Source organism: Cannabis sativa, chromosome 1, assembly GCF_029168945.1.
Source record: "Cannabis sativa cultivar Pink pepper isolate KNU-18-1 chromosome 1, ASM2916894v1, whole genome shotgun sequence".
Classification (NCBI taxonomy): Eukaryota; Viridiplantae; Streptophyta; class Magnoliopsida; order Rosales; family Cannabaceae; genus Cannabis; species Cannabis sativa.
In genome coordinates this window covers 57812045-57830318 of record NC_083601.1, presented here as the reverse complement: position 1 = coordinate 57830318, position 18274 = coordinate 57812045, and the positions used below count along the sequence as shown (strand labels likewise).

Below are 18274 nucleotides of genomic sequence, written 5' to 3'. Positions count from 1 at the left end.
CCTTGCATGAGTCCAAGAGCAGCGCGGAGGTTTTGGATCTCAGTATCATCCCCAATGGTCACTCGAAAGTTGGTGGCAGGTGGAACGGTTGTGTTATGAATGCCTTGGCTAGGTGCTGAACTAGTATTCCCAGTCTCTTGCACACTAGGCGTGATTTCATCCACAGGAGTTGTCACACCATAACCTGCGTCTGATGGCTGTTCAGGATTAATAGCTGGCGGAACCCTTGTGTTTCCTGGGTTCTTCAATGCAGGATCCACCTCCTGTGGATTTGCCGGATCAACCATACCCCTACGAGTTTGTACCACCATCGTACTTGTGGTTAAATTTAGAATGAAGAGCGATTCTTGATTCTGCTCTCAATGAAAGTACCAAAATGTATAAATGATTCTATAGGTATTTAGAAGTAAAATGATGATTTCCTTCGAGCTTGCTAAATAGAGATAAATGATTGAGATCTCATTTTAGTGATTATATTATTTCACTAAAATATCATTTATAGGTGGCAAGTGTTTTAAGGATAAAATGCATTGAAAGGGTGTAACGGTAATTTTATCCCTATGCAATGTAGATCATCTATAGAAGATCATTGATTATTGGGATTATAACAATGGATAATTAACAGCATATCTATATCGTGGAACATATAGAGCGATCTATGTAACTGAGAGTGCAATTCCAAGCTCTATGAGTGGATGCAATGAGGAATTAATAAGTTAGTGAATTTACTTTGTAAATTCTAGTTCGGCTTATTTGAAGCTCGGTTATAGAGGTCCATGGTCCCCATACTAGTTGAGACAAACTGCTTGTAGGACTCAGTTAATTGATTTTAGTTAATCAATTATAATTCTAAAATTAGACTATGTCTAGTTTATGAATTTTTCACTATGTTATGGCTTGATTGTGACGAAATAGTGTTTTTGGGTTTACTTGTTAATTAAGAGACTTTATGGAGTCTAATTAATAAATATTATAAATGACAATTTTATTTGATAGTTATTTTAACTATTAAATAAATAGTTTTGACATTTATAAGTTTGAATTGGAAAATATGGTATTATTGAAAAGAAGAATAAGTGGTTAAAATAAAGTAGAAAAATTATAACTAGAGATTGGTCCACTATCTTGTACGGCCAAGGTTGAATTTTTGCCAAATACTTTATTCTTTTTTAATCCATATAATTCAACCCTAACCCTATTGAAGAATAGTATAAAAGGAAGGCTTTGGTCTCATTATCCAACTAATGCCTCCAAGGCTAAAAACTAGATGAGACCTCTTCCTTCTTATTTCTTCTTCAATTCAAAACACTAAGCCTTTCTTCACACTAAATAATTTCAGCCATTAATGATAGAGTCAGTGCCCACACACATCAAGTGGTATCTCAATCATAGTGTGGAAGACTGTGAAGAATCGAATCAACAAGAAGGAGAATCGGGCTAACAGAAGGAGAGAAAGAGATTCAGGTTTAGATCTTGATAATGCCCTCCTACAGAAAGGAATGAAAGGCTAGAGATCTGAATGGAAGGAGTCATTATATTCCGCTGCAATCAATGTAAGGTTTTCTTAAACCCTTATGTGTTTATTTCATTGTTTTAGAAATTCATATTAGGATGTTAATGAAACATACTTGTTAGTAAATCTAGATCCTAGTAAAATAATTCCAACAGTCTTCAGTATCCACTTTCTCCACTAGTACGTCCCCTCTTGCCACATATTCTATGATGATGTGGTATTTCCTTGGTGGAATTATTTTACCAGGATTTTAGATCTACTCACAAGTATGTTTATTAACATTCTAAATATGAACTTTCTAAAACGATGAAATAAGCACGTATAAAGTTTAAGAAACCTTACATTGGGTGCAGCGTAATTAAATGACTCCTTCCGTTCAGATCTCTAACCCTTGTATCCTTTCTGTAGCAGAGTATTATCAAGATCTGAACCTGGATCCTTTCTCTGAATCCTTGATGCTGAAACTCCTTTGCTGATGATCTTTCTTCACGATCTTCCTCACTATGATTGAGGTATTACTTGCTGTGTGTGGGCACTACTCTAATCACTAAGGTAATTTCGAAATTCTAAGGAAGAAGAGAGAGAGAGAGTGGCGGCCAAGGTAGAGAGAGAAAGGCTCAGGTTTTCTGATTCAGAAGTGTAATTTTCCTGAAGCCTTCACTATCTATTTATAGCATTCCACTAGGGTTAGGTTTGAATTATTTGGCATTAAAATAATGAAAATATCAGTTTAAAATGCCTACAAAAGTGGTCGGCCATGGCTTGATGGATTTGGGCCTTGCTTTTTGCAATTTTGCAATTTTAACACTTTTGTATCTGATTTTCTCAAAAATGCCAATTTTCTAATTCAACCATTTAAATGCCAATTCTAACTATTTAATAACTATAAATAATTATTAAATAATATTGTCATTTATCATATTTATTAATTGAACCATACAAAGTATCATAATTAACAAATATGCCCCTAACTACTCTTTCTTTACAATTTCACCCTTACTTAGTGAAAATTTCACAAATACACATAGTCTAATTTGGGAATTATAATTGATTAATCAAAACCAATTACATGAGTCTTACAAACAATATTATCTCAACTAGTGCGGGGACCATGGGTCTATATAACCGAGCTTCCAATAAGTAGATCAAGAATTTAGCACTAAAATTCACTAACTTATTAATTCTTCGTTGAATCCACGCATAGAACTTAGAATTTCACTCTCAGTATATAGAATGCTCTATATGTTCCACCATATAGATGCATCATTAGGTATCCATTGTTATAATCCTAATTTGATCAATGATCCTCTATATGAATGATCTACACTGTAAAGGGATTAGATTACTGTTACACCCTACTATGTATTTTATCCTTAAAACACTTGACCCCGTATAAATGATATTTCAGCTTATGTGAAATGAGTACTCCACCATTTATGTTCGTTTGGTCAAGCTCGAAGGAGATCATCCTTTGCTTACTATTCGCCAGATAGAAGCTATAGATTCCATGTTTATGCTAGCGCTCCCACTCAATTGCACTACCGTGTTCCCAAAATGTACGTATCACCCTGACCTAAAAGTAGGCTTAACTAACACATCAAAGAACACGAATAGCCTTTCAAGATTGAGCCTAATCATAACAGGATTAAGAACATTTGATCTAGGATCAACTTGGCGATATTGACTTGAATAGATTTTACGGTAAGTTTAATTAAATCTAAGTCAAAGTTCAATATCGATCCCTTCCGATGCATACTCCATGCATCCAACCTGAGCTTTACTTTAACCAATGTTCTGGAAAGAACATAGCATTTCTCCAAATGCAAGTAAACTCTTGTTGTAGATTATCATATCAGTAAAACCCTGTGTCTGATAAATCTAGGAAACTTTATTCACATAGTCATGTTTACTTTTCAATGTGATGACAGCACAATAAACATGATCAAGTATGTGAAAAGGGTTGAAGATGAATTTATAAATCAAATAGACAAGCAATTGATAAAGTGAACCAAAACATACACAAATGAATGAAAAATTCTTCTGTTTCTTTATTGATGTTGAATAAAATAGATTACATTGAAATGGAGTTTTATTTAGGGCATAAAACCTAACAAACTCCCACTTGCACTAATATAAAACTAATTAGTACATATCAATTAATCCTAGTACATCCCCTCTTGCCACGTATTCTCTGATAATGTGATACTTCCTTTCAATATGTTTGCTTCTCTTGTGGCTTCGAGGTTCTTTACTGTTTGCTATTGCTCCATTGTTATCACAAAGTAAGACCGGAGGCTTCTCCATTTCAGGAATGACACCTATAGTGGTGAAGAACTTTCTTAGCCAGACAAGTTCTTTAGCAGCTTCGGCTGCAGCTATGTATTCAGCTTCCATAGTTGAGTCCGATATCGCGGTTTGTTTAGCACTTCTCCAAACCACTGCTCCACCCCCAAGAGTAAACACCATCCCAGATGTAGATTTCCTGTCTTCAAGACTTGCCTGGAAATCTGAATCAGTGTAGCCTATGGGATTTAAAGCACCACCCTTGTAGACTAACACAAGATTCCTTGTACTCTTGAAGTATTTCAGAATATACTTAACTGCATTCCAATGTTCATGTCCTGGATTAGACTGATACCTGCTCATAATTCCAACTGCATAGCAGATATCAGGTCTAGTGCATAGCATTGCATACATTAGACTTCCAACTGCAGAGGCATAGGGAATTTTTGCCATGTCCTCTATCTCTTGAGGATCAGTCGGAGACTGTTCCTTAGATAGACAAATACCATATCTAGAAGGCATGTTTGCCCCATTGGTGTTGTTCATGGAGAATCTCTCTAAGACTTTGTCTATGTAGGTTGTTTGAGAGAGAGCAAGAGATCTGTTCTTCCGGTTTCTAATAATCTGAAGAACATAGGCTGCTTCACTCAAATCTTTCATATCGAATTGAGTGTTGAGCCATTCCTTGATGTGAGTCATTTTCTTGACATTGTTTCCAATAATCAAAATGTCATCAACATAAAGGACCAGGAATACTACTATTTGGTCTTCCTTGAGTTGGTAAACACAAGTTTCATCTTCATTCTGAAGAAAGCCGTAGGTCTTGATGATTTCATCAAACCTTTTGTTCCATGAGCGAGAAGCTTGCTTAAGTCCATAGATAGACCTGTTTAATTTGCAAACTTTCTTTTCCCCGCCTGTGAAGAACATAACCTTCTGGTTGCTCCATATAGATGGTTTCCTCAAGTACCCCATTAAGGAAGGCAGTCTTCACATCCATTTGCCAGATTTCATAATCGAAAGCAGCAGCTATGGAGAGAAGAATTCTGATGGATTTGAGCATGGCAACAGGACTAAAAGTTTCCTCATAGTCCACACCTTCTCTTTGGGTATAACCCTTGGCTACAAGTCTAGCTCTAAAAGTTTCGACTTCGCCTCCAGCTCCTCTTTCCTTCTTGTAAACCCACTTGCATCCTATCGGGTGATAGTCGTCAGGTGCGTCTACATATTCCCAAACATTGTTCTTTTTCATGGAATCCATTTCTGAATCCATGTCGGCCGACCATCGTTTCTGTTGCGGACTAGCCAGTGCCTGTTTGTAGGTTAATGGATCGTCTTCAATACCGTCACCTACGACCATATTGATTTCACCATCCAAGCCATAACGAGCAGGTTTTGTTGAAACCCTCCCACTACGACAAGGTGCGGTGATCTTCTGAACAGAAACTTTAGTAGTAGATTTCTCAGTTTGTTCAACTGAGGGAGTGGGATTGTCTTCTTCACGAGTGGAAGAGGACGGAACATTGGAAGGACTTATATCTGATAGCAATTCCTCTAGAACAACTTTACTTTTCGGTTTGTAGTCTTTAAAATAGTTCTCTTCAAGGAAAGTAGCATTTGTAGAAACAAACACTTTGTTATCCTTGTGACTGTAAAATAGTCCACCCCTAGTCTCTTTAGAATTTCCGACAAACATGCATACTTCGGTACGTGATTCAAGTTTGCCTTCTTTCTTTCTTAAGACATGAGCAGGGCACCCCCAAATTCTGTAATGGTGTAAACTAGGTGTACGACCATTCCAAAGATCGACGGGTGTCTTAGGGACTGCTTTAGATGGAACAACATTTAAAATGTCATTTGCCATCTGTATAGCATATCCCCAGAAGGACGTAGACAGAGTTGAATAACTCAGCATAGACCTGACCATTTTCAAAAGAGTGCGATTTCTTCTTTCTGCAACTCCATTTTGTGATGGAGTGGCTGGGGCAGTGTATTCGAATTCAATTCCAACTTCAATTAAATGATCTTTGAAATGCATATCCATATATTTTCCACCCCTATCAGTTCGCAAGATCTTTAATGATTTACCTAATTGGTTTTGGGCCAAAGCATGAAACTCCTGAAAGTTTTCAAACGTTTCAGATTTCTTTTGCATTAGGTAAAGAAAACTATATCTAGAGAAATCGTCAATGAATGTGACAAAATACTCATAACCAGCTCGGGCTTTGACATTCAAAGGTCCGCAGACATCAGAATGCACTAACCCTAGAGGGATTTTGGCACGCTCTCCCTTTGCAGAGAAAGAACGTTTAGTCATTTTTCCTTCTAGGCAGGACTCGCATACTGGCAATACACCTAAGATGACATTTTTCAATGGACCGCCTTTGGTTAGCCTATTGAGTCTATCAAAGCCTATATGACCTAAACGTAAATGCCATAGATATGTTTGATCATCATTATCAATCTCTTTTCTTTTGAGGTTTCTAGGTCTAGCTACACTGAAAAGTTCACTATTTAGTGACATTTGAGTACTCGGTCTTAAAACATAAAGCCCTTGTTCCATTATAGCAACACATATTTGAAATCCATTACGAGAAATTGTACAATTTGTACTCGAAAAATTCAATATATAAGATTGTGTTTGCAAACATGAAACACTAATCAAGTTTCTACTAAAGTTTGGAATAAATAAAACATTTTCTAAAATTGAAAATCTTTGTTGAAACTTGATGCGGGCTTTTCCTCTAGCTTTGACCGATACTAATTCGCCATTGCCAACTTTAAGCTTCAACTCTTCTAGAAGCAGATTTCCCAAGTTTCAAGCAACTGCAGTGAAGAACATACATGGTTAGTAGACCCAGAATCAACAATCCAGACGAATTTGTCGTTCTCTAAAACACATGATTCAAAGACAAAAGCATTACCTTCGTTTGAATTGTTTAGAAGCCTGGGACATCGTTCTTCATGATGTCCCTTTTCATTACAATTCGAGAATAGAAGATCATGTCTGATAATTGTACTTGAAGAAGCATCTTTGCTAGATCCTTCATACCTAGTCCTTTTCTTTCAATTGTGGATTGCAAACCAAGGGGGACCAATTGCAATCAAATTTCGTTCATGGGCTCGTAATTCTGCTTCGAGCTTGTCCATATCGGAGGAGTTAGAATTGTTGATCATGTAAGAGATAACAAATTCATTATACTCCGGATGAAGACTATTAAGGATGAGTTGGACCCATTGTTCTCTTGATAAATCAATTCCTCGTAGATTTGCCTTTTGGAACTTTAGATTCATCATCAACAGGTGCGAGTTGATGCAACTACCAGGATGCATTTTCACACTATAGAGTTCATAATGACACTACCACACATCAATAAAATAGAAGTAAGGTTTTAGCTCATAAATTCATACACAGTTCAGAAAATAACAAGTAATGACATATGTTATAGAAATACTAAATCTAACATAGCTTATTTTCCAAAGTTTTTCAACAAACTGATACAGTGTCCCGTTTAGGCGAGAGTCAAAGCATCATCCATTGAATAGAGTTGTCAGCTCATCTAAAATGATAATCATTCTAGCAACCTTTTATTCGATCAAGATTGGAATTCAACGTTGTCCCGTTTAGGCGAGAGTCAAGGCAATTCTATCTTATGAGCTTCCACCATTGTTTCATAATTTGCAAGTCAAGTATGGTCGCCACCATTAGGGTGATCTATACCATACAAAACACTTACAAACTACTTATCATTCGAGATTAAACGATGCGAAATTGCTAATGAACGTTCCTCCATTAGGGAGGATTACTCACTAAAACAAACGCGGTGTAAAACCCACAATGGAGATCGAATGTCTCTTGATTAAAAGCTCATTATTTGAAAATATTGTATGTATTTTGTATAATCATTTTAATTCGATATTATAATAATGAAAAATTACAAACTAAAGTTGGTTTAAATAAAAAATCAACTTCAATTAATTTTCAATTATTATTTAATTCGAAAAATAAATTCGAATAAATATCGAACAAGTTCCATAATATAATAATGAAAAATTACAAATCAAAGTTAGTTTAAATAAAAAATCAACTTTAATTAATTTTCAATAATTAATTAAATTCGAAAAATAAATTCGAATAATAAATGGAACAAATTTGAAAATATCTTGTTTAAGTTGTTTTAGAAGAATCTAAAAAAAATCAACTTAAATATCTTTCAAATCAGATTTAATTAAATTAAAATTAAGTTGTAACCACTTAATTTGAAGATATTCCATTTTAAGTTAATATTCGAAAAGATATTAACCTAAAAAATATCTAAAATATTCCATTTTAAGTTAATATTCGAAAAGATATTAACTTAAAAAATATCTAAAGAATCTTAATAACTAATGCCTAAAATTCCTCAACTTAATTTTGAAATTTTAAATCCAAAAGATATTCAGATTTAAGTTGGTTAGTTGTAGATAACTAAATATCAACTTAAATAGGAATATTTAATGAAAAATTTAAATTAAGCTTCAGAAAGAATCTAGATGGTTATAATTCTATATTTAATTAAATACAAGAAAATACATATAGTTTAGCTTAGAATATAAAATTATTTAAACTATGGTTTTCTTAAATTAATTTCAAAATAAATGAAATTAATTATGTTGCTAATTAATTTTATTAGGTTAAACTAGTGTAATTAACCTAGTACAGTTATTCAAATCAGGCAAATGGGCCTTCACAATTGGGGTGGTTCATGTGAGGGGGTGCTGGGTTCATTATGTCGTACCCACTTCTATGGCTCCCAACTCTCACACAAGGCCCAAAAGAGAGAAATTTAACCTTAAAATGAACAACTGTTATTAATTGAATAGGCCCAAAAACTAAATGGGCCTAAATAAAATCTATCAAGAACTATGATAATTTATTAGCAACAACAACCTATATGCATCTATAATGAAATTAAACACATAGGCTCACACAGGCACACTTTGGATGGGTCCTATCATGTTGCTAGGTCATACAGAGATGAAAGAAGATTGTAAATATACCAGTTACAAATTATTAATTTGACCAAGGGAGCCATCAGATCATTAGATCTGGCAAAAAGTAACCATGGCTATTTGCAATCAAGTAATAATAGGTTTTGAAAACTTACACACAAGCTAAAACACATACTCCTGCAGCAAGGTTAGCTGGATAGTTGGATGTAGGATTTATTTAATTTTAAATTAAATAATTAATTTCAAAATAATTAATTAAATAAAAAAAATATTTTCGAAAATTTTAAATAAATTTGAAAATTCGAAATTTAAAAAAAATTTAAATTTAAAATTAAACCTACAATTTTGAAAAATTAGGTTTCAACCAACCTAAATATCATTTCAAAAATTTACTAACTACTTTTAAAATTTAAATGTTATTTTATAAATAAAAATTAAATAAAAAATTAAAAAAGATAAATGAATATCTTTTTCAGATTTTAAATGTAATTTAAATAAATAAAATAACAAAATTTAAAAATTAGCAAAATATCTTACTTCATTTAAAAATTACATGATTATAGTTATCTTATTTTAAATTTAAATAAGGTCAAATTATTTTTAAAAAAAAAATAATTTAAAAAAATTTAAAATCTGACCTTAAATTTAAAAATAAGATAAGATATAATAAAATTTTAAAAATAAGATAGATTATTAAGCAAATAAGATAGATACTAACTATTTTTAAATTCAAATTACACTAATATCTTGAATTAAATTTAAAAATATTAAATTAATTCATTATGATAATTAGAATTGAATTAGGAATAGTAATAATATAAATACAGAACTACACAAAAAATCGAAATTTGATTCCATGAAAAAGCATAAAAAAACGAAGAAAAACGAAAAATTTGCGAGCTGTACGGACAATATGCATTGCATACCGCCCGCGCGCGTAGGATGGGGAGCATGGCCGAGAGAGCTCGGCGCAAGAGGCTGCCAGCAGCCTCTCCACGCGCAGAGCCCAGGTTTTCAGACAAAAACCTTGTCTGCGCGCGTGCTGTCCGAGGCACAAGCCTCGTGCGCGTGCGTGTCCTGTTACTCAACCCCGATATTTTTCAAAACTTCAAAAAATCATAACTAATTCAAATTAAATCGAAATTGAGTTCTGTAAAAAGGTAACTTGCTTAATTTTTTCCATACTATCCAATAAAAATAATTCCAGCAACAGATATTCAATTATTTTCACGAAAATTCACAAACACCAATCAATAATCAAATAACACTCAATACAACATGATACCCATGATACCATCCAAAAACAAAACGAACAATCGTTTTAAAGTCCAAATTTCTTGCAAGTAAATCAATTACCATGGCTCTGAGGCCAGTTGTTAGAATTATTTTACCAGGATCTTAGATCTACAAACAAGTATGTTTATTAACATCCTAAATATGAACTTTCTAAAACGATGAAATAAACACGTATAAAGTTTAAGAAACCTTACATTGAGTGCAGCGGAATTAAATGACTCCTTCCGTTCAGATCTCTAACCCTTGTATCCTTTCTGTAGCAGAGTATTATCAAGATCTGAACCTGGATCTCTTTCTCTGAATCCTTGATGCTGAAACTCCTTTGCTGATGATCTTTCTTCACGATCTTCCTCACTATGATTGAGGTATTGCTTGCTGTGTGTGGGCACTACTCTAATCACTAAGGTAATTTCGAAATTCTAAGGAAGAAGAGAGAGAGAGAGTGGCGGCCAAGGTAGAGAGAGAAAGGCTCAACTTTTCTGGTTCAGAAGTGTAATTTTCCTGAAGCCTTCACTATCTATTTATAGCATTCCACTAGAGTTAGGTTTGAATTATTTGGCATTAAAATAATGAAAATATCAGTTTAAAATGCCTACAAAAGTGGTCGGCCATGGCCTGATGGATTTGGGCCTTGCTTTTTGCAATTTTGCAATTTTAATACTTTTGTATCTGATTTTCTCAAAAATGTCAATTTTCTAATTCAACCAGTTAAATGCCAATTCTAACTATTTAATAACTATAAATAATTATTAAATAATATTGTCATTTATCATATTTATTAATTGAACCATACAAAGTATCATAATTAACAAATATGCCCCTAACTACTCTTTCTTTACAATTTTGCCCTTACTTAGTGAAAATTTCACAAATACACATAGTCTAATTTGTGAATTATAATTGATTAATCAAAACCAATTACATGAGTCTTACAAACAATATTATCTCAACTAGTGCGGGGACCATGGGTCTGTATAATCGAGCTTCCAATAAGTAGATCAAGAATTTAGCACTAAAATTCACTAACTTATTAATTCTTCGTTGAATCCACGCATAGAACTTAGAATTGCACTCTCAGTATATAGAATGCTCTATATGTTCCACCATATAGACGCATCATTAGTTATCCATTGCTATAATCCTAATTTGATCAATGATCCTCTATATGAATGATCTACACTGTAAAGGGATTAGATTACCGTTACACCCTACTATGTATTTTATCCCACTACTACAAAAAATAGTATTTGCGTCGGTCAACGCTAATATTCCTAGGGTTGACCGACGTAAATAGTGTAACAAAATTATTGCTGTCGGTTACTAAATGAAGTTATAAAATAATAATTTGCGTCGTTATCAAAATGACGCTACAAACACAACCGACGGCCAAGAAAGCAAAAATATCAAAAGTGAAAATGTTATTCCCGTCAGTTCATTATAATCGAATAAAAGTTTTGCGAGCTTTTAGAACCGACGAAAAACAAATGGGTAAGGTTAAAAACTGACGAAAAATACATCTAAATCCCTAAGTCCCCAAATCAATCCCACTGTTCACATTCATCTTCAACATTTCAAAAGATGAAAAAGCTCTGGCGATTGGCTGCTCCCCTCTCTTCCTCCATCCTCGATTTTTGCTCCTTTTCTTCCTCTCCATTGTTGGCCTTCGCTGTTGGAAATTATTTTACCAGGATCTTAGATCTACTCACAAGTATGTTTATTAACATCCTAAATAAGAACTTTCTAAAACGATAAATTAAACACATATAAAGTTTAGTAAACCTTACATTGGTTGCAGCGGAATTAAATGACTCCTTTTGTTCAGATATCTAGCCCTTGATTCCTTTCTGTAGCAGAGCATTATCAATATCTGAACCTGGATCTCTTTCTCTAAATCTTTGATGCTGAAACTCCTTCTTGCTGAAAGTCTTTCTTCACGATCTTCCTCACTATGATTGAGGTATCACTTGCTGTGTGTGGGCACTACTCATACACTAAGAAATTTCGAAATTTCAATGAACAAGAGACAGAAGAAGTGGCAGCTAAAGATAGGGAGAGAGAGAGGCTCAGTTTTTCTGAATCAGAAGTGTCAGAAGAAAAGTGTAATTTTCCTGAAGCCTTCACTATCTATTTATAGCATTCGACTAGGGTTAGGTTTGAATTATTTGGCATTAAAATAATGAAAATATCAGAGGTAAATTCCTATAAAAGTGGCTGGCCCTATACTAGTGGATTTGGGCCTCACTTTTTGCAATTTTGCAGTTTTATCTTTTCTGCATCTGATTTTCTGAAAAACGCCAATTTTCTAATTCAACCATTTAAATGCCAATTCTAACTATTTAATAACTATAAATAATTATTAAATAATATTGTCATTTATCATATTTATTAATTGAACCATACAAAGTATCATAATTAACAAATATGCCCCTTTAAACTCTTTCTTTACAATTTCGCCCTTACTTAGTGAAAAATTCACAAATAGACACAGTCTAATTTGAGAATTATAATTGATTAATCAAAACCAATTACATGAGTCTTACAAGCAATATTATCTCAACTAGTGGGGGGACCATGGGTCTATATAACTGAGCTTCCAATAAGTAGATCAAGAATTTAGCACTAAAATTCACTAACTTATTAATTCTTCGTTGAATCCACGCATAGAACTTAGAATTGCACTCTCAGTATATAGAATGCTCTATATGTTCCACCATATAGACACATCATTAGTTATCCATTGTTATAATCCTAATGTGATCAATGATCCTCTATATGAATGATCTATACAGTAAAGGGATTAGATTACCGTAACACCCTACTATGTATTTTATCCTTAAAACACTTGACCCCGTATAAATGATATTTCAGCTTATGTGAAATGAGATCTCCACCATTTATTTTCGTTTGGTCAAGCTTGAAGGTGATCATCCTTTGCTTACTATTCGCCAGATAGAAGCTATAGATTCCATGTTTATGCTAACGCTCCCACTCAATTGCACTACCGTGTTCCTAAAAAGTACGTATCACCCTGACCTAAAAGTAGGCTTAACTAACAATTCAAGGAACACGAATAGCCTTTCAAGATTGAGCCTAATCATAACAGGATTAAGATCATTTGATCTAGGATCAACTAGGCGATATTGACTTGAATAGATTTTACGGTAAGTTTAATTAAATCTAAGTCAAAGTTCAATATCGGTCCCTTTCGATGCATACTCCATGCATCCAACCTGAGCTTTACTTTAACCAATGCTCTGGAAAGAACATAGCACTTCTCCAAATGCAAGTAAACTCTGTTGTAGATTATCATATCAGTAAAACCCTGTGTCTGATAAATCTAGGAAACTTTATTCACATAGTCATGTTTACTTTCCAATGTGTTGACGGCACAATAAACAGGATCAAGTATGTGAAAAGGGTTTCAGATGAATCTATACATTATGTACATATAATCATGAAATAAATCATGTGAACCATGCAACATTAAATGTTATTTCTGATCTATATTAATAAGTAAATCTGATTATATTGAAATGAGTTTTATTTAGGGCATAAAACCCAACATTCGCTCCCCTCTCTTCCTCTCCATTGTTGGCATTCGCTCCCCTCTCTTCCTTTCAAATCCTACCACCCTAATACTTTGATTTTGACCCACTGCACCCAATCGTTTAATTCTCTCTCTGATTCACACACCAGGTGTGAGGTCTAAAACTCCAAGGAAACAAATTCACATCCACATTCACAGGTATTTGCTTTTATGTGTATATAATATATGGGTTTTGAGCTTGCGGTGGGTTGATTCAATTTCCTTTTTCAATGCTTGCTGAGAAACCCATTAAAGGAATTGATCAAACATAATCAAATAAATTATTAGGGTTTTGCAGATTTATTTCCTCCTGTAGAAATTTAAGGAATGCATTTACTTTGATGATTTAGCAATTTTTTCAACTCGTTTGTTTCAAAAGAAAAAATAAAATTCTTCTAGTTTGGTTAGATCATTATCTTAATTCTAAATTTTTAATAGTTTATAATCTTTTGGTTAGATATGTTTTATTTACTTTTAGTATTGTTTTCCCTATTTTTCTCTGTGTTTAGTTTGTGTAGGATTAGGACCTGGAGAGTTTTTTCTTTGCCTTGGAAGATTGTAGCTGGTGACTTTTACTGCTCTTGGTGTGTCGATTGCAGCTGCAAGCTTTTACTATACACTTTCCCTATATTTCTTTTTTAATCCTTTGACCCCCTAGAACTTTGACTTATGCCTCTCTTCCTTCTATGTAATATGTATATGTAAATGGCCAAGGAAATGTCTAAGTATAATTTAAATTAATATCTCTTAAGAAGGAAAGTGAAGAAGGTAAGTTTACTAATTGTAAAGAAAATGATAGGGGGCAAGAGATTCCAAGGAAAAGTGGCCATTGTGTCTGGTTCCAATCAGGGCATAGGCTACACCATTGTGCACCATCTTGGCTTGGAAGGTGCTTCTATTGTCGTCTCTTACCACAACAAGGTTAACTATTTATTATCATTATAATAATATATTCATGCCATAGAAATTAAAATTCATTCATGCCATAGAAATTAAAGTGTGTATATATATACATGTAGTTATATCATATCTTTTGTTTAATTAAACATGAATACTTTACTGGGAAAATGTTGATGAAGCAATCCAAAAACTTAAAGGTCAAGAAATCCAAGTGTTGGGACTTGTTTGTCATGTCTCTAATACCCAACAAAGGAAAGATCTCATACACAAGACACTCGAGGTCATTGGAGTTGTCTAAATAATGTATAAATAATACTAATTAATTAGTGATGAACTTGATCCATATGACTTATTGAATTATAGTGTTCCATAATAAAGTGGTTAGATTAATAATGAATGTTCACATATTTTATTTATATATGTAACTCAAAATAAATTAGTAATAAATAATTTCATGCAGAAATTTGAAAAGATAGATGTGATTGTTTCAAATGCTGCTGTCAATCCAATGGCTGGCAAAAACGCAACCACAATTATGGGAACCCAAGAATCCATTCTCAACAAGATGTGGGAAGTAAATATCAAAGCTCCTATTCTTCTTATGCAGGTACATAATAAATAGATAAATTAAATTGCATAAAAAGTGCTCAATTATTTTCACTCTAGTAATTGTTAATTCAAGGAAACAGACTCATGACATGATAATGATCATTCTTTTAAGTTGAGTTTAATTTCATAATTATTCTAGATACTTATAATTCAATTTTAATTGAATAAAGACCTGCCCTGAAGTTTTTCATCCATAATATTTATTGTTTCTCTGAAAAATTTCTAGTTAGTTTTTTTGGAATGCTTGTTTGTATTGAGATACAATGCAGTGTAAGGAAACTGTGGTCTATATATCCTCTTAAACTAATAATTAATACCTAACAGATGTTTTATAAAATGATGTAAAAAAGTGTATATGTAGTCTAATCTTTGATAGGTTGAATATATTGTATGATGAACCCTTTAGTTCAGTAAAGTATTAAAAATTATTTTTGAGGGTAGGCAATATATTTCTTGGCTATTAATCCAGAGGACAACAATTTTTAGAATGAAACAACTGATATTTGCTATTGTTTTTTTTTTTTTTTCATTCAGGTATCTTATATATCTTTTTTAAAACTCTGCTTTTTCTTCTTCTTTTCTATTCATTCTTATTAATATTTTTTATCTTTTGTTTTACAATTTAAGTTAGACGCTCCTTACTGTTTCGAGGAGATCAATGTAGTACGGGATGAGTGGATCGAATTTGTGAAGCCTTTGATTATTGATTGAGTTCAAGGTAACCACTTTTTGTTATGATACATGGGATATAAGTTTATGATTGTAATTGCTATTAACTCTTTTGTATTCTATAATTATTTTATAGATAGTTTTTGTGATACATGGAATTTAAGTTTTATGATTATTTCTATTAACAATTTTAGTATTATGTAATTAATTAATAATTAGTTTTATCGTTATCGATTATAGAATTGATTACTAATTATAAAATTTTTATATAAGTTTTATAATGGTTAATTTAATTTTTTTTTTGGTATTATGTATTTACTGTTATATAAAATATTCTAAAATCTGAAAATACAAGTAGGAAAAATTGCATGGAAATTTGTAATTTTTCCTTACATACAATTATGCTTCATTTTATAACTGACGCAAAAGGTAAAAAAAGTATTTCAACAAGTTTTTTTTGTGTCAATTTTGAAATGGCACAAACCTTTTTTGCGTCACTTCTAAACCGACGTAGAATGTTATAAAGAACATTGAATATTTTGCGTCAGTTTCAAAATGAGGAAAATTGTTTTTCGCGTCACTTTAGAAAGGTCGCAAATAAAAAACTATTTCCGTCTACGGCTTATACGTCGGTTTTATAGACCGACGTAAAATCTTTATATGTCATTTAAAAACCGACGAAAATACCACTTTTTTGTAGTAGTGTCCTTAAAACACTTGACCCCCTATAAATGATATTTCAGCTTATGTGAAATGAGTACTCCACCATTTATGTTCGTTTGGTCAAGCTCGAAGGAGATCATCCTTTGCTTACTGTTCGCCAGATAGAAGCTATAGATTCCATGTTTATGCTAGCGCTCCCACTCAATCGCACTACCGTGTTCCCAAAATGTACGTATCACCCTGACCTAAAAGTAGGCTTAACTAACAAATCAAAGAACATGAATAGCCTTTCAAGATTGAGCCTAATCATAACAGGATTAAGAACATTTGATCTAGGATCAACTTGGCGATATTGACTTGAATAGATTTTACGGTAAGTTTAATTAAATCTAAGTCAAAGTTCAATATCGGTCCCTTCCGATGCATACTCCATGCATCCAACCTGAGCTTTACTTTAACCAATGTTCTGGAAAGAACATAGCATTTCTCCAAATGCAAGTAAACTCTTGTTGTAGATTATCATATCAGTAAAACCCTGGGTCTGATAAATCTAGGAAACTTTATTCACATAGTCATGTTTACTTTCTAATGTGATGATAGCACAATAAACATGATCAAGTATGTGAAAAGGGTTTAAGATGAATTTATAAATCAAATAGACAAGAAATTGATAAAGTGAACCTAACATTCCTCTCTATGTGTTTGCTTCTCTTGTGGGTTCGAGGCTCTTTACTATTGGCTATAGCACCAGTATTGTCACAAAGTAAAATCAGTGGTTTTTCCATTCCAGGAACAACACCAAGTCTTGAGAAGAACTTTCTTAGTCAAACAAGTTCCTTAGCAGCCTCAGCGGAAGCTATGTACTTGGCCTCCATGATAGAGTCTGATATTGCGGTTCACTTAGCGCTTCTCCAAACAATTGCTCCACCCCCAAGAGTAAAAACCATCCGAGATGTCGACTTTCTATCATAAAGACAAGCCTGGAAATCTGAGTCGGTATAGCCTACAGGATTTAAAGCACCACCCTTGTAGACTAATACATTTCAAATATTTTAGAATATGCTTAACTGCAGTCCAATGTTCCTCTCCTAGGATTGTCTGATACCTGCTCACAATTCCTAATGCATAGCATATGTCAAGTCTAGTGCATAACATTGCATACATTAGACTCTCAACTGCTGAAGCATACGGAACCCTTCTCATGTCCTCTATCTCTTAAGGATCAGTGGGACACCGTTCCTTAGATAGACGGATACCAAATCTAGAAGGCATTTGTGCCCCTTTGGCATTAGTCATTGAGAATCTCTCCAAAACCTTATCAATGTAAGTTTGAGAGAAAGCAAGGGATCTGCTCTTCCAGTTTCTGATGATCTGAATACCAAGAACATAAGCAACTTCATCCAAATCTTTCATTTCAAATTGAGTGTCAAGTCATTCCTTATGTCAGTCATTTTCTTGGCATTGTTGCCAATAATCAAAATGTCATCAACATAAAGACCAAGAATACTACCACTTGATCAAAATGTCATCAACATAAATTAGAATAATTTTTCCAAGATTTATTTTATTTTATTTTATAGCATTTTTAAAAATTGTATTTATTTTAAATACATTATTTTTTTTTTCAAATTTTGCATTATATATTTATAGAAAATTAAATTTAAGTTGAAATTTTTTAATTAAATTTGGATCAACTTAAATTGAATAATTTTCATAATATTTATTGGAAAATTAATACTAAGGATGGAAAATAATTTATTTTA

The 18274-nt window shown here is 33.1% G+C and overlaps 1 protein-coding gene and 1 long non-coding RNA gene across 2 annotated transcripts; one reads left to right on the top strand and one right to left on the bottom strand.

The window, feature by feature from the left end:
- Positions 1 to 328: 328 nt before the first annotated feature.
- Positions 329 to 4290, bottom strand: LOC133035339 (secreted RxLR effector protein 161-like). Its single transcript, XM_061111111.1, has 2 exons — positions 3690 to 4290; positions 329 to 353 (listed from the first exon to the last, which is right to left on the bottom strand). Exons 1-2 carry the CDS (start codon positions 4247 to 4249, stop codon positions 329 to 331), a joined length of 585 nt encoding a protein of 194 aa, XP_060967094.1. The 5' UTR covers positions 4250 to 4290.
- Positions 4291 to 13654: 9364 nt separating this feature from the next.
- LOC133029351 (uncharacterized) lies at positions 13655 to 15176 on the top strand. Its single transcript, XR_009683507.1, has 3 exons — positions 13655 to 13829; positions 14470 to 14591; positions 15031 to 15176. It is a non-coding gene; the product is annotated as an uncharacterized LOC133029351 (long non-coding RNA).
- The last annotated feature ends 3098 nt before the right edge of the window (positions 15177 to 18274 follow it).